General features: G+C 38.6%; 1 protein-coding gene across 3 annotated transcripts in view; it reads right to left on the reverse strand.

Annotated features, from left to right (window-relative positions):
• The window catches only part of LOC124267805, a 101,015-nt gene that overhangs the window by 40,188 nt on the left and 37,520 nt on the right, over nt 1-23,307 (reverse strand). For 2 of the 3 annotated variants that reach the window (XM_046702792.1, XM_046702793.1), the window contains exons 2-3: nt 16,929-17,009; nt 11,749-11,823 (exon numbers count right to left, since the gene is read on the reverse strand). In XM_046702792.1, coding sequence (XP_046558748.1) covers nt 11,749-11,823; nt 16,929-17,009 — 156 coding nt within the window. Of the gene's footprint in view, nt 1-11,748; nt 11,824-16,928; nt 17,010-20,204; nt 20,478-23,307 lie in introns of those variants that run through there. The other variant, XM_046702794.1, reaches the window with a different exon arrangement.

A 23,307-nucleotide genomic window follows, 5' to 3' on the forward strand; every position in this document is an offset into this window, starting at 1 on the left:
CTACGATCAAAGTTAAGAATTCTTAGGCCTACTGAACGTTTCGGGAATAAGGAACCTGGAGAACTAGTGGTTGATGTCATGAAGAACATTCCACACCACTGGGAAAACATGTTAAACAAAATCACCAATTCTCACTGAAAACTGATGTCTTTTCTTTTCAAGAATTCTTTGGTCTCTATGATATATCCAACTATCCCACCACAAACAACACAACTTACTGGGTTTCCTAGCAATCCTTCTGCTGCTTGAGCAAACTTGACTGCTGATGTGATCAAATTTAGATTTACTACAGGGAATAATCAAAACATTTATTACATACTGAAATAGATTTACAGAAATGAGCACTATTTCATTTTTAATATCCATGACATGAAAGGATTTTTTGACAGTTTGATTTTTTTTTTAACTCTGCAATAACAAGATTTAATGGTCACTGGATCACAGCCTAGTGGCAGTGGTGAATCTCATTATAAACATGACTGCAACCAGGCAACGGTAATGCAACCATCCAATGGTAATCCTACATGGGGACTAAGACTGTACAGCACAGCTCTCTGATTGGCCACTCAAAATATACCCATAACCACCATGGTCAGAACCAATCTTTGAGGGAGTCAAGTTTTATGCTGCTTTTAGCAATATTCCAGAAATATTATGGTGGGGACACCAGAAAGAGGCTTCACACATTGTATCAATGTGGGGAATCAAACCTGGGTCTTCAGCGTGATGATTGAATGCTTTAACCACTATGCTATCTCACCACCCAACCAATCTATGAAAGTCAGTGGGTTCTGAGTTCCTTGAGGTATTTCACTCTAGCAACCCCTAGACCTTTATTTTAGGGGCGGCAGGGTAGCCTAGTGGTTAAAGCGTTTGTTCGCTCGTCACGCCGAAGACCTGGGTTTGATTCCCCACATGGGTACAATGTGTGAAGCCCATTTCTGGTGTCCCCCGCCGTGATATTGCTGGAATATTGCTAAAAGCAGCGTAAAACTAAACTCACTCACTAAACCTTTATCCTTTAACATTAGGACTATGACAAGGGGGTTTCCTTCATTTCCAACACGGTATAACCATTCGTACCCCCTGCTTCCTCATGCTATAACTCAGGTTAAAGCATCAACACCTCGGTCCCACTGTCAAACCACCTGTTGACCCACTTGCCCAATAACCAAGACCCAGAATGAAATTTACATTTTCTCATTTCCACACCCTTCCAAAGTTTCACAGCTACACAGAGCCACAAACAGCTGAGAGACACACAAATCCAGCAATTTTTATGGATTAATGAGCCATTCTAGAAAAAATTATTCACCTGTACATAATTTCATCCCCTGGGGCTGTGATAGCATCTGCTGAGTGACAAGCCCTATCTAGATAACACCTTATATGGTTGTTGATTGATCCTATGGGGACACTGCTGTCTCCTTTATTGTGGGAGACCGTTTTGAGTGTTCATACATTTTCTACTGGAAATCTCATCATAATCTCCAAGATCTTTCCTCAGATAGGGTTTGATCAGAATGACATTATACTTTTGTCTTGTCCCGCATGACCTACTTTGTGCAGTGATATAAAGCTAACAACTTTTATGTTCATTAAGGCCTTAAACCTTTCAGGGTCCTATCGCCTTTCCTTTGAAGAGCTTCTCTGTTTATCAACTCAGTCAGTCCTAACATGAATGTTTCCTTCACTAAGGCTTACTTCAGGCTTCATGAAAACTCTAGACATCACAGACATGTTCCTTATCATGTCTTTCAGTGGCATTTAGAAGTTGTACATTGATGTCCAAGATATTTTTATGGATTAAACTTCTTTTTTAATTTCTCTCATGACGTTTCGAGACCATTCCAGATAAAGGGTCCTGGAATGGTATGAAACGTCGTGAGAGAAATTAAAAAAGAAGTTTAATCCATAAGTCCTGGAATGGTCTCGAAACGTCGTGAGAGAAATTAAAAAAGAAGTTTAATCCAAAAAAATATCTTGGATTTTCCTTATCATCTTGCATGGAAATTACCATGTTGTCAGGCAACTTTACTCATGTCTAGTCTCTGAATGAACACATTTTACAGAAAAAAAAAAGTTCCTAAATAATAATCATAAAATATAATGAAAAGAAGCCCAGAGACTTTCTTCACTTTCCAGAAACTGTGGACATCTAGACTTGCTACATATTCTAGACTTGCATGGGCTTTCTTGGATATATTTGTTTCAAGGTCTGTATGACAGTCAAGTAGGTGACCTGCCTGTCTGTATAAACTCCCCTTCTTCGGAATTTATAAATGGAGTTTGGCTTCTAATACCACAAGTTCATTGCCATCATGTACAATCAGTTTATGGAAGAAAAACACGAATACTGTTTCATATTCTTGAATCACCCAAATCATCTGTTTTGCAAGTTTCATCAAGAAATATTTAAAGATTGCAAAATTCTGCTCCAGAAATGAGCACAAACTTAAATTTCAACAGAAGTCCAACTTATCATAATAAACATAAAATTTAAATAGCCAAGATCATCAAAAGGCACCATTTAGCCATTAGACTGATCTATGTCACCGATTTCAACAAGAAATATTCAACCATTTTGGAGTTCAGCTACAGAAACAGAAAACAGACAGTTGATCATTATATCCACATTTCTGAACTGAGAAGATAATAATGTCACATAAATAAGGGATGGTTAAAAACTTTGTCACATCTTTATAGGAAGAGTCCATACTCACATAATGATCATATATACCTTACTGTGTCTCATTTGAAGCACTCAAAACCCATATCCATTCTTTGAAACCCGAAATACTGCTTGTGTTTACTGGAGCTAAAAAAACAGTAATTTTTGCCAAACATTCAACTTTATCTGGCAGTTTGTATGCTATTTCATGAGTGAGTAAGTTGGTTTTGGTTTGGTGAGTGAGTGAGTGAGTGGGTGGAGTGAGTGAGTGGGTGAGTGAGAGTGAGTGAGTGAGTGAGTGAGTGAGTGAGGGAGTGAGTGAGTGAGTGAGTGAGAGTGAGTGAGTGAGTGGCTTTTGAGGAGTGTTATAACCCATCTTTTAATAGCATTCTCCATTGGAGCTAAAAACAGTAATTTTTGCCAAACATTCAACAGCAGTTTGTATGCTATTTCATGAGTGAGTAATTGTTTGGGTGGAGAGAGTGAGTGAGTGAGAGGAGTGAGTGAGTTGATGAGTGAGTGAGTGAGTGAGTGAGTGAGTGAGTGAGCCTGAGTGAGTGAGATATAACCCATCTTTTAATAGCATTTCCAGTATCAAGCATGTCAGCTTATTGTGGGTGGAGAGACCAAAGTGATTGATAAAGGCCTCAGATAGGTAAAACCCATGAGCACTGATATGGTGCTATCTGCCAAAACATAACCAAGGTGAGCCAGGATTTGAACCCATGGTCACAGACTTCTGAAGTTATGTAAATACTCAATAAATGTGATCTTACATGCTTTAACATACACAAAATGTCAAGCAATATCGTACCCGTGACGATCTGGATAGATGAACTTGATTAAACAATATTCTACCTTTCATGAACTTGACATTGAGAGATCAAAGGTAAATCATAAACACTAACATTTAAACTATATTATATTTCTAAAATTAATGGAAAATGGCAAGCCCAAAATGGAGTTGAGTGATTGATTTGGTACACGCTATTTAAGTAACAATATTCCAGCAACCCAATTGAGATCAAGGGGGACACTAGAAAAGACTTCACACATTGTACCCATGTCTTCGACGTGACGAGGGAACGCTCAAACCACTAGGCTACCCACGGCCCCCCAAGGGATAGAAGTTGGCTCAATGAAAGCGATGCCTTTGACAATAGGGCCAGCCACCCTAGCCCCTTTAGAGCCCAATCTCACAGAAGTAGGAAAACAGAGATACTAACAACCATAATAGACATCTTCACAGATCCTTCGTAACATTAATGTAGCACATAACATTCAAGAAGAAGTCACTCACAGATGAAACAGCCACTTCACAGCCTCTTCACAACCTCTCACCAGTGGCATAAAGAACTTGCACCTACTCACATGAACCTATCACACAGCATGGAAATGATGAAAACATTAAATGAAATCACTGTGTGATTATCACAGACACTTGAGTGATTCACAATGAAGAGACACACGACATGAGCTCCCTGATCAAAGACTTAATGCTTGAGTGAACAATGTAACGCAACAAGGCTGGCTGCTGGGATATTGTCTGTTCTGCCCGTGTAATACAGCCCAGGGCAAACTGGTGTTGATCTCTCTGCTGGAGGAATGCACAATATCCAGATAGGAATACAGGAAATGGCCACGACGTGGGAGTTAGAGAACAATCTATATAACAAGGAGTATTTACACAGTGTGATATTAATTTAGCAAGCTGCAAGTGGTGTAAATAATTAATATAGGACGAACTGATAATCCATAATTTTGAGGTTTAAAGAAGCAGGTTAAATTATTCCATAGCCTTCTTCTATAAGAAAATAACAACATTTTCAGGTTGAGTTGACTTAAAGAAACAGGAAGTAGGCAACAAGAAAGGATGGGTATAAGTATAGGTGTTTGTACCTGTACCTAGTACTGTGGCTCTGATTCAGCCTGAAGCACTGAAAGCATCTACATAACTAACCATTCGGTTAATTAAGGATGGTCTACAAGAAACTGTTCAGAATTTCTCTGTTCCATCTAATATGACAAGACCAATAGGTACGCAGAACTAGGCAGTGGAATGTCCCTGAGGGAAATGTTATGTTACTGGGAAGGTAAAAGAATGTGTTCATTATTACCTGCTTTAACAGTATTTTGCTTTTGTCAGTGCAGTTCTGCTCGATGTGGGAGAAAGCACACAGAGATGCAGGTCAAAGCTGTTCACCTATCTGGTGAAATCAGAATTCCATGTCTGGTGCTGACAAAGTAAGTGAGTGAGTGAGTGAGTGGGTGGGTGGGTGGGTTAGTGAGTGAGTGAGTGAGTGAGTGAGTGTTTAGTTTTACGCTGCTGTTAGCAATATTCCAGCAATATTACGGTAGAAGACACCAGAAATGGGCTTCACACATTGTGCCATTGTGGGGAATCGAACCCGGACCTTCAGCGTGACGAGCGAACACTTTAACCACTACCGCCTGACAAAAGTCTTAACGATGCTGGATATACGATTAAACCAACAATCAGCAGATCCATGTAAGAACAAGGTAAGTAACCCTGACAGGGAATTGTGCTGCCTTAAGACCACTGGGCATAAGGCACTTTTCACTGAATCTTATTCTCAATTAGAAAACCTACAAGGTGCCCGCCCAACAGTGGAAAATATTTCTTTAACTTCATCTACTTTATACAGGACAATGTCATCACATCAAAAACTGATGATCAATAAAATCAACCACACTGTGGTCACAGAATTTAGAAATAACTTTTGTTTGAAAAATAAGATACTTCTGTAATGATTAAAGACATGTTGAAACTCTGCCTGCTGTTAGTCACTGTGTTATGTTGTCACTATTTAAATTGGAAATGTCAAATTTTAACTGCTTGTGCGACTGCAGATTTCACATAAATCAGATCCACGGCTGCCATTGTAACTAAGCTTTTGTCTGATGCTTTCTGCTGATAACAATATGGTATTGACAGGTTTGACAAATGACCTACTGAAGATATACAGTTCCTTGACCTCTAAAATGAAATGAGCTGCTACCAGTAAAAGTTAATGAATTTAAGCCTCGTTTACAGTCAATATCGCTGGTCAACAAGATTGGTATGTTGTACATGAACATCAGACAACTGGTTTTCACTCCATTTTCACTCACTGGACCATCAAAGTAGAGACACCCATCCAAAATTGAGACAATTAGTGGTTACACCAGAAATATGGAATCGACCACTGATCAAGAAATGCTTTCACAGTCACACTACCTCCATTTAATTTTGTTCATTTCCCTTAATGCAGGCATCAAAATATGACACTTCACAATGTTGTTTATTCATAAACCTCTTAAGGATATGTCAAAACAAACAGACTGTTTTTGTCTTGTGCAACCTATCAGTAAATATTATGATTATTATGTTGTATTTATTGGACTGCAGACTTGGTAGTTTTTGTTGCAGACTGTTGCAGTTTAACCACATTTTATCTTGAAAACACTGTATATTCAATCTGTACTAAATTTGAGACGACAAGACAGAATATTGCTTTTAGCCTCTAGTCCTTTTTATGTACATTTTACTGTTATTGACTTTAATTCACGAATCATTCTAATCTGAAAGGGGTCTTACTAGACTTAGGGTCTGGACAAGAGTTTGTTTACCGTATATTTCACATTTTGCAAAAATTATTAGAGAATAATCAAAAACAAAAACATCTATAGGGGCTCAAAATGCAAATATGACACAAAACAAAATATTAAGCAGAAAAGCAAAATATCTGACTATATTCACCATATGAAGAACCTTGTATATAAAAACAAGGCAAATCCCTAGAAACACTTCTAATATGTTTCAAACTAACCTTCACAGTATAGTACTGGACCTTTCTGAACTTGGCTATGAAGACAAGCAATCCTCCCTTGTACAGTAACCTTTCTTCCTTTAATCCCCGTCACAGCAACCCCGACACCTACCCCGAACAGGTCTAGACTAGGGAACATCTACCTGGGCAGGCTGCACTTTCATGCTCCAAATATTTCCTCTCACGAACTTGTGAATGAAATGCTTGCATCACACTCCAGTGAACAAAGTCACACGGAACCATGACCTCGACTTACTCACAATTTCTACCTGCTGAACCCTCTTTATCTTTTGAAACAATCAGGCCTTTTTAAAACTACACAACCTTCAACAGATCCAAGCCTGATCCCGGAGTTTAAGGGTTAGCACAATTTTAAACATTTTCAACATTAACTTCAGTTAAAAGCTGTACCATGTTATCTCAGATTACATCTTGATATATGAATTAATCAATACCCTAACACCAGGATTGATGTCTTATACGCATATTTTTGCTTTCTTAATGAACATTTTGATGAAATGATAAAGAACAGTTGCTGTTCTTTTTACTTTTTAATTTCAAGACCTAAGGACCTGAATTTTGGAGACAAAAATCTGTGAACCAAAAACAAAAAAAGAAATCAAGTCTAAAGCTTCTGACGCTATCAGATCTTTCATCAGTACATCTGGCAGCACCTTTACAGTTACTAGCCTCAGGGTAAAATTGTCACAAATGAAGAGACATTTATGTCTTACTTAACTGCATAATACTGATGAATCAATAATCTGAAATCTCCCCTTAAAGTAAAATGTCTGTGCCCTTAACACAAGTCTTTTAAACTGATCAGATAACAAGTGTTTAGAGTCGGTCTTTGCATGCTGTAGGCTCTTTCAGTCTACGTGTGTCTGTCAGTTGTTAGTGTATGGTACAAATAAACCCGTCAAATTACCATTAAAGCTGACTCCTAAGACAGACAGACAGATGGACAAACAGTTAAAGACAAGTGTTTGCCTCTGATGTGGCAATGTCCCCCGCCGCTAAAGAATGGAATATCTATATTTACTACTTTTTTATTTTTGGGTCACATACAAGATGCCTGAAATGACTGGTGTCTGCATAATCACCCAATGTAGGCTGTCAACATACTTGAAAACATTGGGTGCAATGTTTTATGAGATATCGCCTTTAAAAAGCAGTCAAAGTATCGTGGTGGCCTTGAAGATAAGGTCATGGTCACCCAAATAAACTGGTGTCTGTGTAATACCCCAATGTAAACTGTCACCAAATTTGATGACATTGGGTACAACAGTCCATGAGATATCGCGTTAACAAGAGTTTATAAAGTGTGAAAAGTGTCGTGGTGACCTTGAAAATAAGGTCAAGGTCACCCAAAATCAACTGGTGTCTGCGTAATCCCCCAATGTAGGCTGTCACCAAATTTGAAGACATTGGGTACAACAGTCGATGAGATGCCATGTTAAGAAAAGTTTATAAAGTGTTCAAAGTGTCGTGGTGACCTTGAAAATAAAGTCAAGGTCACCTAAATACAGTGGTGTCTGCGTAATCCCCCAATGTAGGCTGTCACCAAATTTGAGGACACTGGGTACAACAGTGCATGAGATATCACGTTAACAACAGTTTGAAAAGTGGTCAAAGTGTCGTGGTGACCTTGAAAATACGGTCAAGGTCACCCAAATCGACTGGTGTCTGCATAATCCCCCAATGTAGGCTGTCACCAAATTTGAATACATTGGGTGCAACAGTTCATGAGATATCGCGTTAACAAGAATCGGGACGGACGGACAGACAGACGGACGCCGCTGAATACATAGTCCCCCGTTCCGCATTGCGGCGGGGGACAAAAAAGACAACTGATTTGTTGTGACAAAGTGAATGTGAGGAACGGTTGAATTCTGCATCCAGTGATATCACCCTGTAACAAAAGTATTGTATGTCTGTCTACCAGGCTGAACATGAGTGTATACATGATTTTCTGTAGATTTTGACATTATCTTTAGTCTAGTAATAGTTTAACTCTTTCAACACCAGTCAACCAGAGGCATTTACTGCCATGACACCGAGTTCCCAGAGACTCTGAGGTCATAGATGAAGCCTATGTTTATGAAGGAAATTATAAGCTTGTAAAACGTTATTGCTACTACATCCCATACACCATTTAAAAGATCTAATCCTACTGTTGATAAATATGAAGTTTATTTTTATAATATTATTCAAATAATACAACTACAACTTAAATAAATTTATATTTGAATGAAAATGCAAGCTTACATTTATAACGTCCAGATAAACCACGAAAGAAGCAAAAACTATGGTGATTTTTTCCATTTGTGACATCTCATAACATGCCCGTGCCTTTTTCTTTTATATTTTCATATTTACGTAATCAGAAAATTATTATAAAAAGATTTCTTAAATAATATGTATGGTAAGCCTATTTCCCGATATCTGTGGCTTTCCCGCCGGTAAAATGACATAACAACTGAAAATACCTCCACTTTCGAAGCTTCGTATGAATAACATGCGCGGCAAATTGTTTGATGTCGGGCATCGTTCAAAAGCTCTGAACATCAACAATATCACTGTATCCTTGCCAAGAGTATTTTCACAGTTGTAAGAAGCGATTTTATTGGATAAAGATTGGTTTCCAATGACGCTTTTTCGCCACAGTCTGCTATAAGGGTCTTGATTGGTCAAAATCAGACACGTGACCTAAGGTAGCTAATCATATTATGGCAATGGATACCGTCCTCGTAAACGAAAACTTTTAGATTTTGACAAAAGTTTTGGGTAAAATAATGCTATTCTGAACATATTAAGCAAGAAATCGCTACCTATACTTAAATTATGGAACGTATTGGACGTATCGTGCTAGGTTATGACCTGTGACAAAAATGCTTAATGTATGTATTTTCGCATTAAACATCGTGTCCGAGCGTGAAGATTGAGGCGGCGAGAGCCGAGATGTAACTTGTCAGTGACTGGACTTGCATTACATGATCGCACAAAAAGATGGAAATAGTAATTTTATATGTACGTTTGACAACTTTTATGAATGCTGTTGTTGATTTTATTCATTAGTTTATTCAATTTATTTAATAATTTCCTCGAAACATCGTTACTTTGCTCTTTGACAATGTTATTGTGGGTCTGCTGCCGAAGCATGTGTCCGAGAATCGTTGTTTTCAATAACATTGCGAAAAATAGTTTATAATTTTAATTCTGCTGGTAATATATGATAAATTGAAATTTAATAAGTGTTCAGACATTGTGAAATGTGACAGATTTGATATATGAATCAAAAGTCAGGTAGGTTCCTAAAATTATGTCTCATTTTGACGTGACTACTGCCTGGCCGATTAATCGGCCTCCGGTGTCTGGGGACTCATAACGTTGTGGCCGATTATTCGGCCTGCGGTGTTGAATGGGCTAACGTACAAGACTGAACAAAAATTTTACCAGATTAAAGCTTTAGTTGCTAGATTCAAAGACTGCAATATTGAAGCTTTATCAGAGCTCCATGGAGACAAGTTTGGACCAGACAAACCAGTGACTGAGCAGAGTTGAAGTAGCTAGTTCCTAACACAGAGTTGTTCTGAGAGACAGGAAGTAGCTAGTTCCTAACACAGAGTTGTTCTGACAGACAGGAAGTAGCTAGTTCCTAACACAGAGTTGTTCTGACAGACAGGAAGTAGCTAGTTCCTAACACAGAGTTGTTCTGAGAGACAGGAAGTAGGTAGTTCCTAACACAGAGTTGTTCTGAGAGACAGGAAGTAGGTAGTTCCTAACAAAGGGTTGTCCTGAGAGACAGGAAGTAGCTAGTTCCTAACACAGAGTTGTTCTGAGAGACAGGAAGTAGCTAGTTCCTAACAAAGGGTTGTCCTGAGAGACAGGAAGTAGCTAGTTCCTAACAAAGGGTTGTCCTGAGAGACAGGAAGTAGCTAGTTCCTAACACAGAGTTGTTCTGAGAGACAGGAAGTAGGTAGTTCCTAACAAAGGATTGTTCTGAGAGACAGGAAGTAGCTAGTTCCTAACAAAGGGTTGTTCTGAGAGACAGGAAGTAGCTAGTTCCTAACACAGAGTTGTTCTGAGAGACAGGAAGTAGCTAGTTCCTAACAAAGGGTTGTTCTGAGAGACAGGAAGTAGCTAGTTTCCTAACAAGTAGCTAGGTTGTTCTGAGAGACAGGAAGTAGCTAGTTCCTAACAAAGGGTTGTTCTGAGAGACAGGGAAGTAGCTAGTTCCTAACAAAACAAAGTAGGTTCCTAACAGAGTTGTTCTGAGAGACAGGAAGTACAGTTCCTAACAAAAGTAGCTAGTTTCTAACAAAGGGTTGTTCTGAGAGACAGGAAAGTAGCTAGTTCTGAGAGACAGGAAGTAGCTAGTTCCTAACAAAGGGTTGTTCTGAGAGACAGGAAGTAGCTAGTTCCTAACAAAGGGTTGTTCTGAGAGACAGGAAGTAGCTAGTTCCTAACAAAGGATTGTTCTGAGAGACAGGAAGTAGCTAGTTCCTAACAAAGGGATTGTTCTGAGAGACAGGAAGTAGCTAGTTCCTAACACAGAGTTGTTCTGAGAGACAGGAAGTAGCTAGTTCCTAACAAAGGGTTGTTCTGAGAGACAGGAAGTAGCTAGTTCCTAACAAAGGGTTGTTCTGAGAGACAGGAAGTAGCTAGTTCCTAACAAAGGGTTGTTCTGAGAGACAGGAAGTAGCTAGTTCCTAACACAGAGTTGTTCTGAGAGACAGGAAGTAGGTAGTTCCTAACAAAGGGTTGTTCTGAGAGACAGGAAGTAGCTAGTTCCTAACAAAGCGTTGTTCTGAAAGACAGGGAGTAGCTAGTTCCTAACAAAGGGGTTGTTGTGAGAGACAGGAAGTAGCTAGTTCCTAACAAAGGGTTGTCCTGAGAGATAGGAAGTAGCTAGTTCCTAACAAAGGGTTGTTTTGAGAGACAGGAAGTAACTAGTTCCTAACAAAGGGTTGTTGTGAGAGACAGGATGTAGCTAGTTCCTAACAAAGGGTTGTCCTGAGAGATAGGAAGTAGCTAGTTCCTAACAAAGGGCTGTTTTGAGCGACTGGAAGTAGGTAGTTCCTAACAAATGGTTTTTCTGAGAGACAGGAAGTAGCTAGTTACTAACAAAGGGTTGTTCTGAGAGACAGGAAGTAGCTAGTTCTTAACAAAGGGTTGTTCTGAGAGACAGGAAGTAGCTAGTTCCTAACAAAGGGTTGTTGTTAAAGACAGGAAGTAGCTAGTTACCTCCCCATCACAGCTGCAGACTTTCAATCCAGACAGAGAGATGACTAGAAGGACTCGCTTGCTCTTGGTCGCATGCTGAAACAAACATGACAATTACCATCAGAGTGAACACCAGCATCAGTACGGCAATGACAGGTGACAGGGATAACTGAATTGGATTTAAAATTAGTATGTGAGATGAAATTGAAAATTTAAATTATTAACATTATTAACATGATGGTATCAGGGTTTTGTATAAAATAGATCAATCTTTGATATTTTATCATTAACATTAACATGGTTGAGTGTGTTTTGTTGAATAAAAGTGCATTTTATCACCTAAACAGTGATCATTGATGGATTACATGAACTTTTAACTAATTGGCTTTTTGAAATGTCTGAAGTGATATCAAATCTAAACAGGTCCAAACTGTTATCAATTCTGGAGATGAGGAACAGTTTCATTTTCATTTGACATTCCCTATTTTATCTCTTGATGTGGTTTGATGTTCTATTTCTTGTTGATTTACGTCAATGGTCTGCTTTGGGCTGCATGATCAAATAAATGTCACTGTCAAAATATTTATTTGGGATAACTTCTGGAGCTAATTTCACTATTGCCATGGTGTTCACCAGTGTCAAGGCTTGACATTTATATTACTGAATGTAATAGTGTTACCAACATTGTAAAAGTCAACCCTATTCCTCCTCCCTGTCACTGCTCAAGCTAAAGGGAAGTTGTAATCCTTTAAATTCTCAACACTTTTGAATATGACAGTAAATGAAATGTGACAGCAGAACTACTGTTTGATTTATAACAAATGTAAATATATGTGAAATTCCCTGTAATACTTCTGAAAACATTATTATATTTTACTTTGTAAATTTTACATGAAATACCCTTGATCAAACTACAACATTAAGTAGGTCATTATGTAAGTTTGCTTTCTATATATTTAGCATTCCAGTTGGAATCGGGTACAGCTACACTGTTTTTCTATATAACACAAATCATGAAAGTGTGAAGACATTAATAATCACAGTGATTAATCTCTGCCCACAGTATTGGCACAGCACACTGATAACCTCTGTCCAGATCCTGCATGATTAATTAACAGGAAACCAGGCCAAACCTCTGTAGCAGGCAGTCAGTAGGGGAACACCTTTCACCTCAAAACATTTGTTACAGGCAGACAATAGGGGCACACCTTTCATCTCACATACATTTGTTACAGGTAGGCAATAGGGACACACCTTTCATCTCACATACATTTGTTACAGGTAACCAATACGAACATACCTTTCATCTCACATACATTTGTTACAGGTAACCAAAAGGGACACACCTTTCATTTCACATACATTTGTTACAGGCAGCAATAGGGACACACCTTTCATCTCACATACATTTGTTACAGGTAACCAATAGGGACACACCTTTCATCTCACAAACATTTGTTACAGGCAGACAATAGGGACACACCTTTCATCTCACATACATTTGTTACAGGTAACCAATAGGGACACACCTTTCATCTCACAAACATTTGTTACAGGCAGCAATAGGGACACACCTTTCATCTCACAAACTTTTGTTACAGGTAGGCAATAGGGACACACCTTTCATCTCACAAACTTTTGTTACAGGCAGCAATAGGGACACACCTTTCATCTCACATACATTTGTTACAGGTAGGCAATAGGGACACACCTTTCATCTCACAAACTTTTGTTACAGGCAGCAATAGGGACACACCTTTCATCTCACAAACTTTTGTTACAGGTAGGCAATAGGGACACACCTTTCATCTCACATACATTTGTTACAGGTAGACAATAGGGACACACCTTTCATCTCACATACATTTGTTACAGGTAGGCAATAGAGACACACCTTTCATCTCACAAACTTTTGTTACAGGCAGCAATAGGGACACACCTTTCATCTCACAAACTTTTGTTACAGGTAGCAATAGGGACACACCTTTCATCTCACATACATTTGTTACAGGTAGACAATAGGTGCACACCTTTCATCTCACAAACATTTGTTACAGGTAGGCAATAGGGGTTACAGGTAGGCAATAGGGACACACCTTTCATCTCACATACATTTGTTACAGGTAAGCAATAGGGACACACCTTTCATCTCACATACATTTGTTACAGGTAACCAATAGAGACACACCTTTCATCTCACAAACATTTGTTACAGGCAGACAATAGGTGCACACCTTTCATCTCACATACATTTGTTACAGGTAACCAATAGAGACACACCTTTCATCTCACAAACATTTGTTACAGGCAGCAATAGGGACACACCTTTCATCTCACAAACATTTGTTACAGGTAGGCAATAGGGACACACTTTTCATCTCACAAACTTTCGTTACAGGTAGGCAATAGGGACACCCCTTTCATCTTACATACATTTGTTACAGGTAAGCAATAGGTGCACACCTTTCATCTCACATACATTTGTTACAGGTAACCAATAGAGACACACCTTTCATCTCACAAACTTTTGTTACAGGCAGCAATAGAGACACACCTTTCATCTCACAAACTTTTGTTACAGGCAGCAATAGGGACACACCTTTCATCTCACATACATTTCTTACAGGTAGACAATAGGTGCACACCTTTCATCTCACAAACATTTGTTACAGGCAGACAATAGGGACACACCTTTCATCTCACAAACATTTCTTACAGGTAGACAATAGGTGCACACCTTTCATCTCACAAACATTTGTTACAGGTAGACAATAGGTGCACACCTTTCATCTCACAAACTTTTGTTACAGGTAGACAATAGGGACACACCTTTCATCTCACATACATTTCTTACAGGTAGACAATAGGTGCACACCTTTCATCTCACAAACATTTGTTACAGGTAGGCAATAGGGACACACTTTTCATCTCACAAACTTTCGTTACAGGTAGGCAATAGGGACACCCCTTTCATCTTACATACATTTGTTACAGGTAAGCAATAGGTGCACAACTTTCATCTCACATACATTTGTTACAGGTCACCAATAGAGACACACCTTTCATCTCACAAACATTTGTTACAGGCAGACAATAGGTGCACACCTTTCATCTCACATACATTTGTTACAGGTAACCAATAGAGACACACCTTTCATCTCACAAACATTTGTTACAGGCAGCAATAGGGACACACCTTTCATCTCACAAACATTTGTTACAGGTAAGCAATAGGGACACACCTTTCATCTCACAAACTTTTGTTACAGGCAGCAATAGAGACACACCTTTCATCTCACAAACTTTTGTTACAGGCAGCAATAGGTGCACACCTTTCATCTCACAAACTTTTGTTACAGGTAGACAATAGGGACACACCTTTCATCTCACATACATTTGTTACAGGTAACCAATAGAGACACACCTTTCATCTCACAAACATTTGTTACAGGCAGACAATAGGTGCACACCTTTCATCTCACATACATTTGTTACAGGTAACCAATAGAGACACACCTTTCATCTCACAAACATTTGTTACAGGCAGCAATAGGGACACACCTTTCATCTCACAAACATTTGTTACAGGTAAGCAATAGGGACACACCTTTCATCTCACAAACTTTTGTTACAGGCAGCAATAGGTGCACACCTTTCATCTGACATACATTTGTTACAGGTAGGCAATAGGGACACACCTTTCATTTCACATACATTTGTTACAGGTAACCAATAGAGACACACCTTTCATCTCACAAACATTTGTTACAGGCAGACAATAGGTGCACACCTTTCTTCTCACAGACATTTGTTACAGGTAGGCAATAGGGACACACCTTTCATCTCACAAACTTTTGTTACAGGTAGGCATTAGGGAAACACCTTTCATCTCACATACATTTGTTACAGGCAGCAATAGAGACACACCTTTCATCTCACAAACTTTTGTTACAGGCAGCAATAGGTGCACACCTTTCATCTCACATACATTTGTTACAGGTAGGTAATTGGGACGCACCTTTCATCTCACATACATTTGTTACAGGTAGGCAACAGGGACACACCTTTCATCTCACACACATTTGTTACAGGTAGGCAATAGGGACACACCTTTCATCTCACACACATTTGTTACAGGTAGGCAACAGGGACACACCTTTCATCTCACACACATTTGTTACAGGTAGGCAATAGGGACACACCTTTCATCTCACATACATTTGTTACAGGTAGGCAACAGGGACACACCTTTCATCTCACATACATTTGTTACAGGTAGGCAATAGGGACACACCTTTCATCTCACACACATTTGTTACAGGTAGGCAACAGGGACACACCTTTCATCTCACATAAATTTGTTACAGGCAGCAATAGGGACACACCTTTCATCTCACACACATTTGTTACAGGTAGGCAACAGGGACACACCTTTCATCTCACATACATTTGTTACAGGCAGACAATAGGGACACACATTTCATGTCACAAACAACTGTCACAAACAACTGTTACAAACAACTAGGGGCATGCATTTAATCTCACATAAATTTGTTACAGGCAGACAAATGGTGCACCTGTTTCATCATGTCCTTCTTTGATGAAAGAGCATGGGTATGGAGCTGTCCGACAAGGAACAAACAATCCAGGGGTATATGTCATGTTAACCCATCCCACACTATTTCTATAACTGTGAAGCTCATGCAGATATTACAAAGAAATCTGAGCAAATCATGTGTCACTTATCAAAAGGCATGTGATACAAAGGTTATAAACATTTGAAGCTTTTAAGTCAAATGGATTATTTCAAATACTCTTGTTTTTTACCCTACTGAATTTGAAATATAACTGAAAATTTGCAGCACATAATCTTGTAGAACTTTTAACTTGAACTGAAGAAACAGTTTATTTTTTCAACTAAAACTCTATATGAACATAGTTGGTTTTTCTGTAACTAATTTGACAAAAATGTGGCATTGCACACGTTGTTTAAGTAACAATAAAGAAAACATCCAATGTTTCTCAAAGAAACTGCGTATATATCGCAAGCATTAATCCGCATTTCCTTCTTTTAACCAAGACTGTCTAGTCAGCAGAGGGGTCATGACATGGTGAATTCATGAACACGACAGCTGTCTAGTCATCAGGAAAATGATTGATAAAGACATCATTTGACAGAAAATACATATATCAATACTCACTCTCATTCCCTCGAGCTGCCCCTGAACATAGTCCACTCTTGATGCCTGATCACTCCCGTTCACCGAAAACGACCCAATGTACTGAAAAGAGGGAAAATCGTGACACTGAGCGTCCAGAAACAACCACAGCGATAGCATACAAGTGAAAATGCATACTACAACTACAGAATGAGTATGCGGCCAGTTTGCACAACGTTGGTTGCACCGTAGAGCGCCGTCAACCAGAGGGTCACCAAACAAACAATTCCCCTGGATAAACTAGTTGGCCATGTTGCTTGTGTTATCTTTAAAGCATTACTCTCAAACAATCAGCCCAAACTCACAGCCGGGTCACAGTCATTTTTTCTAGGAGTTTCATTGTGAAACAGGATGTTTGGTGACAAAAAAAATTAGCTAAGCGACTTAATGCCAGTCAAATGTTGATGAGTGTGATGCTGTTAACCTATTAGCTGCTGCCTCAAACATCTTGGAGACTTTTTATTCCTGAAAAACTCCATCGCACATTGAGTGTTTACTGCAAACCATTCTTTAGCAGGATCTAACTTCATTTAATATAGTGGTTTCATGGGACTCATTTAAGACTATATATATTCTGACGCGAGTGATTAAGTAGCATCACACTGCCAGTGGATCAAAAGATTGCAGACACCACGTAAAATCCCATGCTCATTGGTAGATATTTCAATATATCATCCAGTCTTTTGAGAGAGTTTTTGTCTGAAATTATCTTCCACCATGATTTAGAAGCGTTATGTCTCCTACATGCATGATTAGGAGCAATCTGTTGACTGGTCTCGCAAGTGCGGGCCAGTGATTATCTTTTCTTGATGAGACAACACATGCAGGAATTCATTTTTTTAAAACTAAACGATACTTTGAGAACATTTCAAAACCCTGGAGGCAGATACCAAACTTTTTGAGAAGTGCCCCCAAAACACACCTTTGAACCTATATGCGAAAATGATGACCTGCTCAAAGAGTGAGTTAGTGAGTCTAGCTTTAACCTGCTTTTAGCAATATTCCAGCAATATCACGGCGAGGGACACCAGAAATGGGCTTCGCACTTTGTACCCATGTGGGGAATTGAACCAGGGTGTTCAGCGTGACGAGTGAACGTTTTAACCACAGGCTACCCCACCACCCCACCGCCTCAAAGAAATTTTCAAAAGAAAAACATATATGACTGTAGCTTTTCATATAGTTTGTAAAAACATGCAGATGATGAATATTTTCAGAAAGGAAATATCACATAAGGGTTGGTATCTATTCACCAATGAACTCCTGAAAACATCATTTTGTCGGATGGAAAACGTCTGGTCTGTTAACCATCACCCTGAACCCACGGATTGTTATTTACGGTATCAACCACTGGATTGTCTGATCTGTTAACCATCACCCTGAACCCACGGATTGTTGTTTACAATATCAACCACTGGATTGTCTGATCTGTTAACCATCACCCTGAACCCACGAATTGTTGTTTACAGTATCAACCACTGGATTGTCTGATCTGTTAACCATCACCCTGAACCCACGAATTGTTGTTTACAGTATCAACCACTGGATTGTCTGATCTGTTAACCATCACCCTGAACCCACGAATTGTTGTTTACAGTATCAACCACTGGATTGTCTGATCTGTTAACCATCACCCTGAACCCACGGATTGTTGTTTTACAGTATCAACCACTGGATTGTCTGATCTGTTAACCATCACCCTGAACCCGCAATTGTTGTTTACAGTATCAACCACTGGATTGTCTGATCTGTTAACCATCACCCTGAACCCACGGATTGTTGTTTACAACATCAACCACTGGATTGTCTGATCTGTTAACCATCACCCTGAACCCACGGATTGTTGTTTACGGTATCAACCACTGGATTGTCTGATCTGTTAACCATCATCCTGAACCCACGGATTGTTGTTTACAATATCAACCACTGGATTGTCTGGGCTCAAATATTATCAGACATGCTGCACTACATTCCAGCTATATGGCGGTAATCTGTTAATAATCAAGTCTGGACCAGACAATCCAATGATCAACAGCATGAACATCGATATACGCAATTCTGATGCGATGACATGTGTCAACCAAGTCCACAAGTCTGACCACCTGATCCCACTAGTTGCCTGAAGTTACTGAAGATTAATTCTAACCCTTCTAAAACTCTGATGTGCAAAGCCAAAACACTCCCTGACTAAGACATTGTGCCATTCGAGATGTTGAAACTAATTTCTGCCAAATTACACCATTGTGACTGTGTATTTAGGGTAATTATCAAATACTAGATTATGCATATCAAATAAAGATACTGCCATAGGAGATAAAGAGTTTAATGCCACTTTGAAAAGTGTTCCAGTAATATCCCAGTTCACCCTGATAATGTTATTAGGTTTGTCAGAACTATACCCATGCTCATTGGTTAAACCAAGCTAGTAAGACCTCCTCACTTGGGGCTATACTCCCATATTCACCTGACATACCATGATATAAATAAGGTTCTGAAACCATAGGGTCTATCTAAATAGAGAAATATGACCACATTCAAACATTAAAATCTATGATTTTAAAACATAAACCTCATCGCACAAATCCTCCTAGAAGTTTAAAGACATTTTGGCAATAATTCAACAAAACATGCTCAGCAAATAGAAACATCACAAACTACATTGATTCATGAAATTATTCAGTCAAAAAAAAGTTCTTTCAAATGTAAACTAATATTTAACATTGCATCAGCAAAACCTCAGCCATGTTTACTAAGATTGTTTACAAAAACAAAAAGCAATAACATTCAAGCAACTCCTATATTTTCTACTAGAAAATGATACTTCAATGAATATCAACAATAAGTAGTATCACATCTACATGTTATCATTTTTGTTGTCGTCATCATCATCATCATCATCATCACCATCATCATCGTCATCGTCATCATCATCATCATCAACAGGATTTCTGAACAAACTGATACAAAAACCATCAGTACATCCTTGACAGAATTTCTAACCAAAATCATCACCATCACCATCACCATCAACAGAATTTCTAACCAAACTGATAACATCAAATCTACAGGTAATCATCATCATGATCACCATAAACAGAATTTATAACCAAACTGATAACATCAAATCTACAGGGCGTCACCGTCGCCATCATCATCATCATCATCATCATCATCATCATCATCATCATCATCATCAACAGGATTTCTAAACAAACTGATACAAAAACCATCAGTACATGAAATAATCTTGACCCTTACCTGGACAGGTGATGTGTTGTGTATTCTGCTCATTAGAGATCAAGTACTATCCACATAGGCGACATGTCTCCTTCCGACACCTCCGACACCTCGGCCCCCATGCCGATGACACAACTAACACCACAGTCTCCCATTCCACGACCCAGTGTGAGGAATGCTACGCTCAAGCTCAATAATGTTTGATAGTTTGCCTGTTCTAGCACCCGACTGACTTAGCAACTTAACTCAGGACAGGTGTGGATGAGTGTTGGTTAACAGCCCAGACATCTCACTCTTCACCTGCATCTCAAAACAAGACCCACTAAATCAAATATTTGTCTCCCCTGACAACCGATATTGACATAGTTACAGCAGAATTCACACTTAAACCTGGAGAAATGGTGGTTTATGGTTGACACTTCCACATAAAATTGCTGTCACCTTAGAGTGGTCCTACATTAGAATAAATCAAGTTTGATTGTGTCAAAGTTTTATTGCAAACATGAAGATAAAACACCATGTGAAATTCTTCGAAAGCATTGATGAAATGTACACACCTTATATCTCCATCCTTCTGTTGTCTTGACAAGGGCACTATGACATCACAAGATGGGAATATATATATGCACCACTTTGAACTGGCTTCCAAGGGGAAAACATTGTTACCTTTCAATTTCCATTGTTCCCAGCAAGATATTTGAAGCCAGAACTCAATGAAGAGTTCAAAGGGCATGAAATAGCAAACCTCTTGTCTGCGTTATACACCCAACATTCTCAGTCAACAATGTCATCACTGATAATTCTGCATCGACGCATATGCTAATTGAGCAAATACATTTCTGATAGTTTCTTTACAAATTTTTCATTACATCTGCATTTAAATTACCAAAATACATGATTGAAAAAACATTTAAAAATAAAAAAATTAACCTACAAATATTGAATGTTAATTGTCTTCACACTCTTCTTTAAAATTAAAAAAATACTGACATAGACAGACATGTCACTGAAAAAGAGAGCTTGTTTAAACTACGAAATGACTAATTGTAGATTGCCTTTCAATCCAAATTTGATAATTTGTAATCACACAAACATATGATTAGTTTTGCCTGTTGACACAAATAGAATGACTTCAGGTATACAAATCTCCTGGTACTAAACTTTGTGATGGTCATCAACGTCATCGTTAAGCCCTCCTTCATCACTAAACAATATCTAATGGTTGATCCTTTCACATACACAAGGCTGCTAAACTTCAAAGCAGTAGAATCTGCACTTGTTCAGTCGGTCATTCACTTGCACTTTCCCCTTTCTATTACCAACGGATGGTTTTGAATAATATTTTCCTTAATAAATCTATTATGCCAATCTTTTTATGGCTCTCTTGGGTACTAAAATAGCACTGAAGCATATTAACCTGATTCCGCAACACATTTCCATTGATCAGCGATATATCCAGAGAAAAGTAATCACCAGACTACCTAGCAATGGTAATAACAATCAATAAACTCAGATCTATCATCATTAATATCAACATTGATTAATCAGTCTGCAAACAAACGGGTGATACGTACACGTATCTACCGCTTTGCTAAGGGAGTATGGGGCCAGTATATATAATAGAGAAATCTCCCGAGAAACACTTCCTAGATGTATCAACCCAAATACTGACAAATGTGGGACAGGAAGGTGTAATAAATATCACACACCCTTTCATCTGGGGCATCTTTAAACTAGACATTTTCTAGTTAACTATACTTGCACGATTTTAGATAATACAGAAAGTCCTACATAAATGGACAAACATTTGTCAAGTAACATACTATGGAAATCTTATCTTAATATCTCTCCCACCCATACAAATTAATAGCCCCATAATACATCACCTTCCCATAAACATGCTCACTGCTGTGATCACAGTTCAAGGGAAGCAACTCTGCTACTCCTAGTTGTTTGTCTCTTCAGAGAGAGCCAGCATGGAAGCCATCAGTCATTATTGATACTACATATCCATCAATGAAACAAGCAGAATCAACAACTGACTGTCTTTTCCTCATCTCCTTTTCATATCTTACATTAATGGTCAACATGTTTAATAGATCAGTTTCTGTGACCTTTACGACGGTTAACCTCTCTTCCACCTTTCTACACCGCATTTATTTTTATCTACATTCAGAACTTAAACAAAGTAGTAAAGACGTCTTAATGTGCTGAAGTTGTTCTGTTGTAAACATCTGATGGTACAACTCCCTCATAAATTGGATACAAAACTACAATTACTGCTATGAACCGTTGCAGAACATTGATGCTTATTTTTCTATTAAATGCCATACCCAGCCATGTCTTGGCAATAGGATGGCAGTCAGTAAGTAGCTGAGCTTGGACCAGACAAACCAGTGATTCATTGAACATCATCACTCTGGACTTGTTACAAAAAGTAATGTGTAAAACTCCATAAATACAAAATCGTACTGATGTCAATTCTTATGAATAAATATGCCAACAATATTAACATAAGACGGCTTACTTACTGACTAACATACAAAACTGTAGAAAACAATACAAAATCAGCACCACCATTAAACACAATAATGCAAGGCCGTCCAATTCTATTGTCAACCAGCCGGGGAAACAGTAGTATGTTGGTGGGCAATGTATTTTTGTTTATGTAAACAAACACAAATGCCGCAAAATCACATTACAGTTGACAAAACAGACCAGGTGATCATGCCCACTGACTTGGTTGGTTGATTGCTGGTCACCATCATAAGCCAGATTGGCTCACATGATACCAATCACTAGAGTGTCTGGTCCACACTTGATTATATGCAGATTGCTATCACACTGAATGCCAATTACACAAAACAACCACAAAAACAGAGGGGCAAGGTTATGTTTCAGTTTCCAATCTAAAAAATCCCTTTTATCCTTTTCAGATTCAATTTCGGTACCAAGAAACATTTTTCAACACAAAAACATTATTTTTTTCCCAAGAATTTTCTGTCACACCCCAATAATACAATGATATAACTGAGTTTGAAAGAATGTTTTTGAAACACAATTTACAAAACGTCACATGCTCGTAGTGTCCTAGCTCCTCAATATATGCCTAAGACATTTATAA

This window comes from Haliotis rubra, unplaced genomic scaffold, assembly GCF_003918875.1.
Source record: "Haliotis rubra isolate DU_JTF1 unplaced genomic scaffold, ASM391887v1 Scf134, whole genome shotgun sequence".
Classification (NCBI taxonomy): domain Eukaryota; kingdom Metazoa; phylum Mollusca; class Gastropoda; order Lepetellida; family Haliotidae; genus Haliotis; species Haliotis rubra.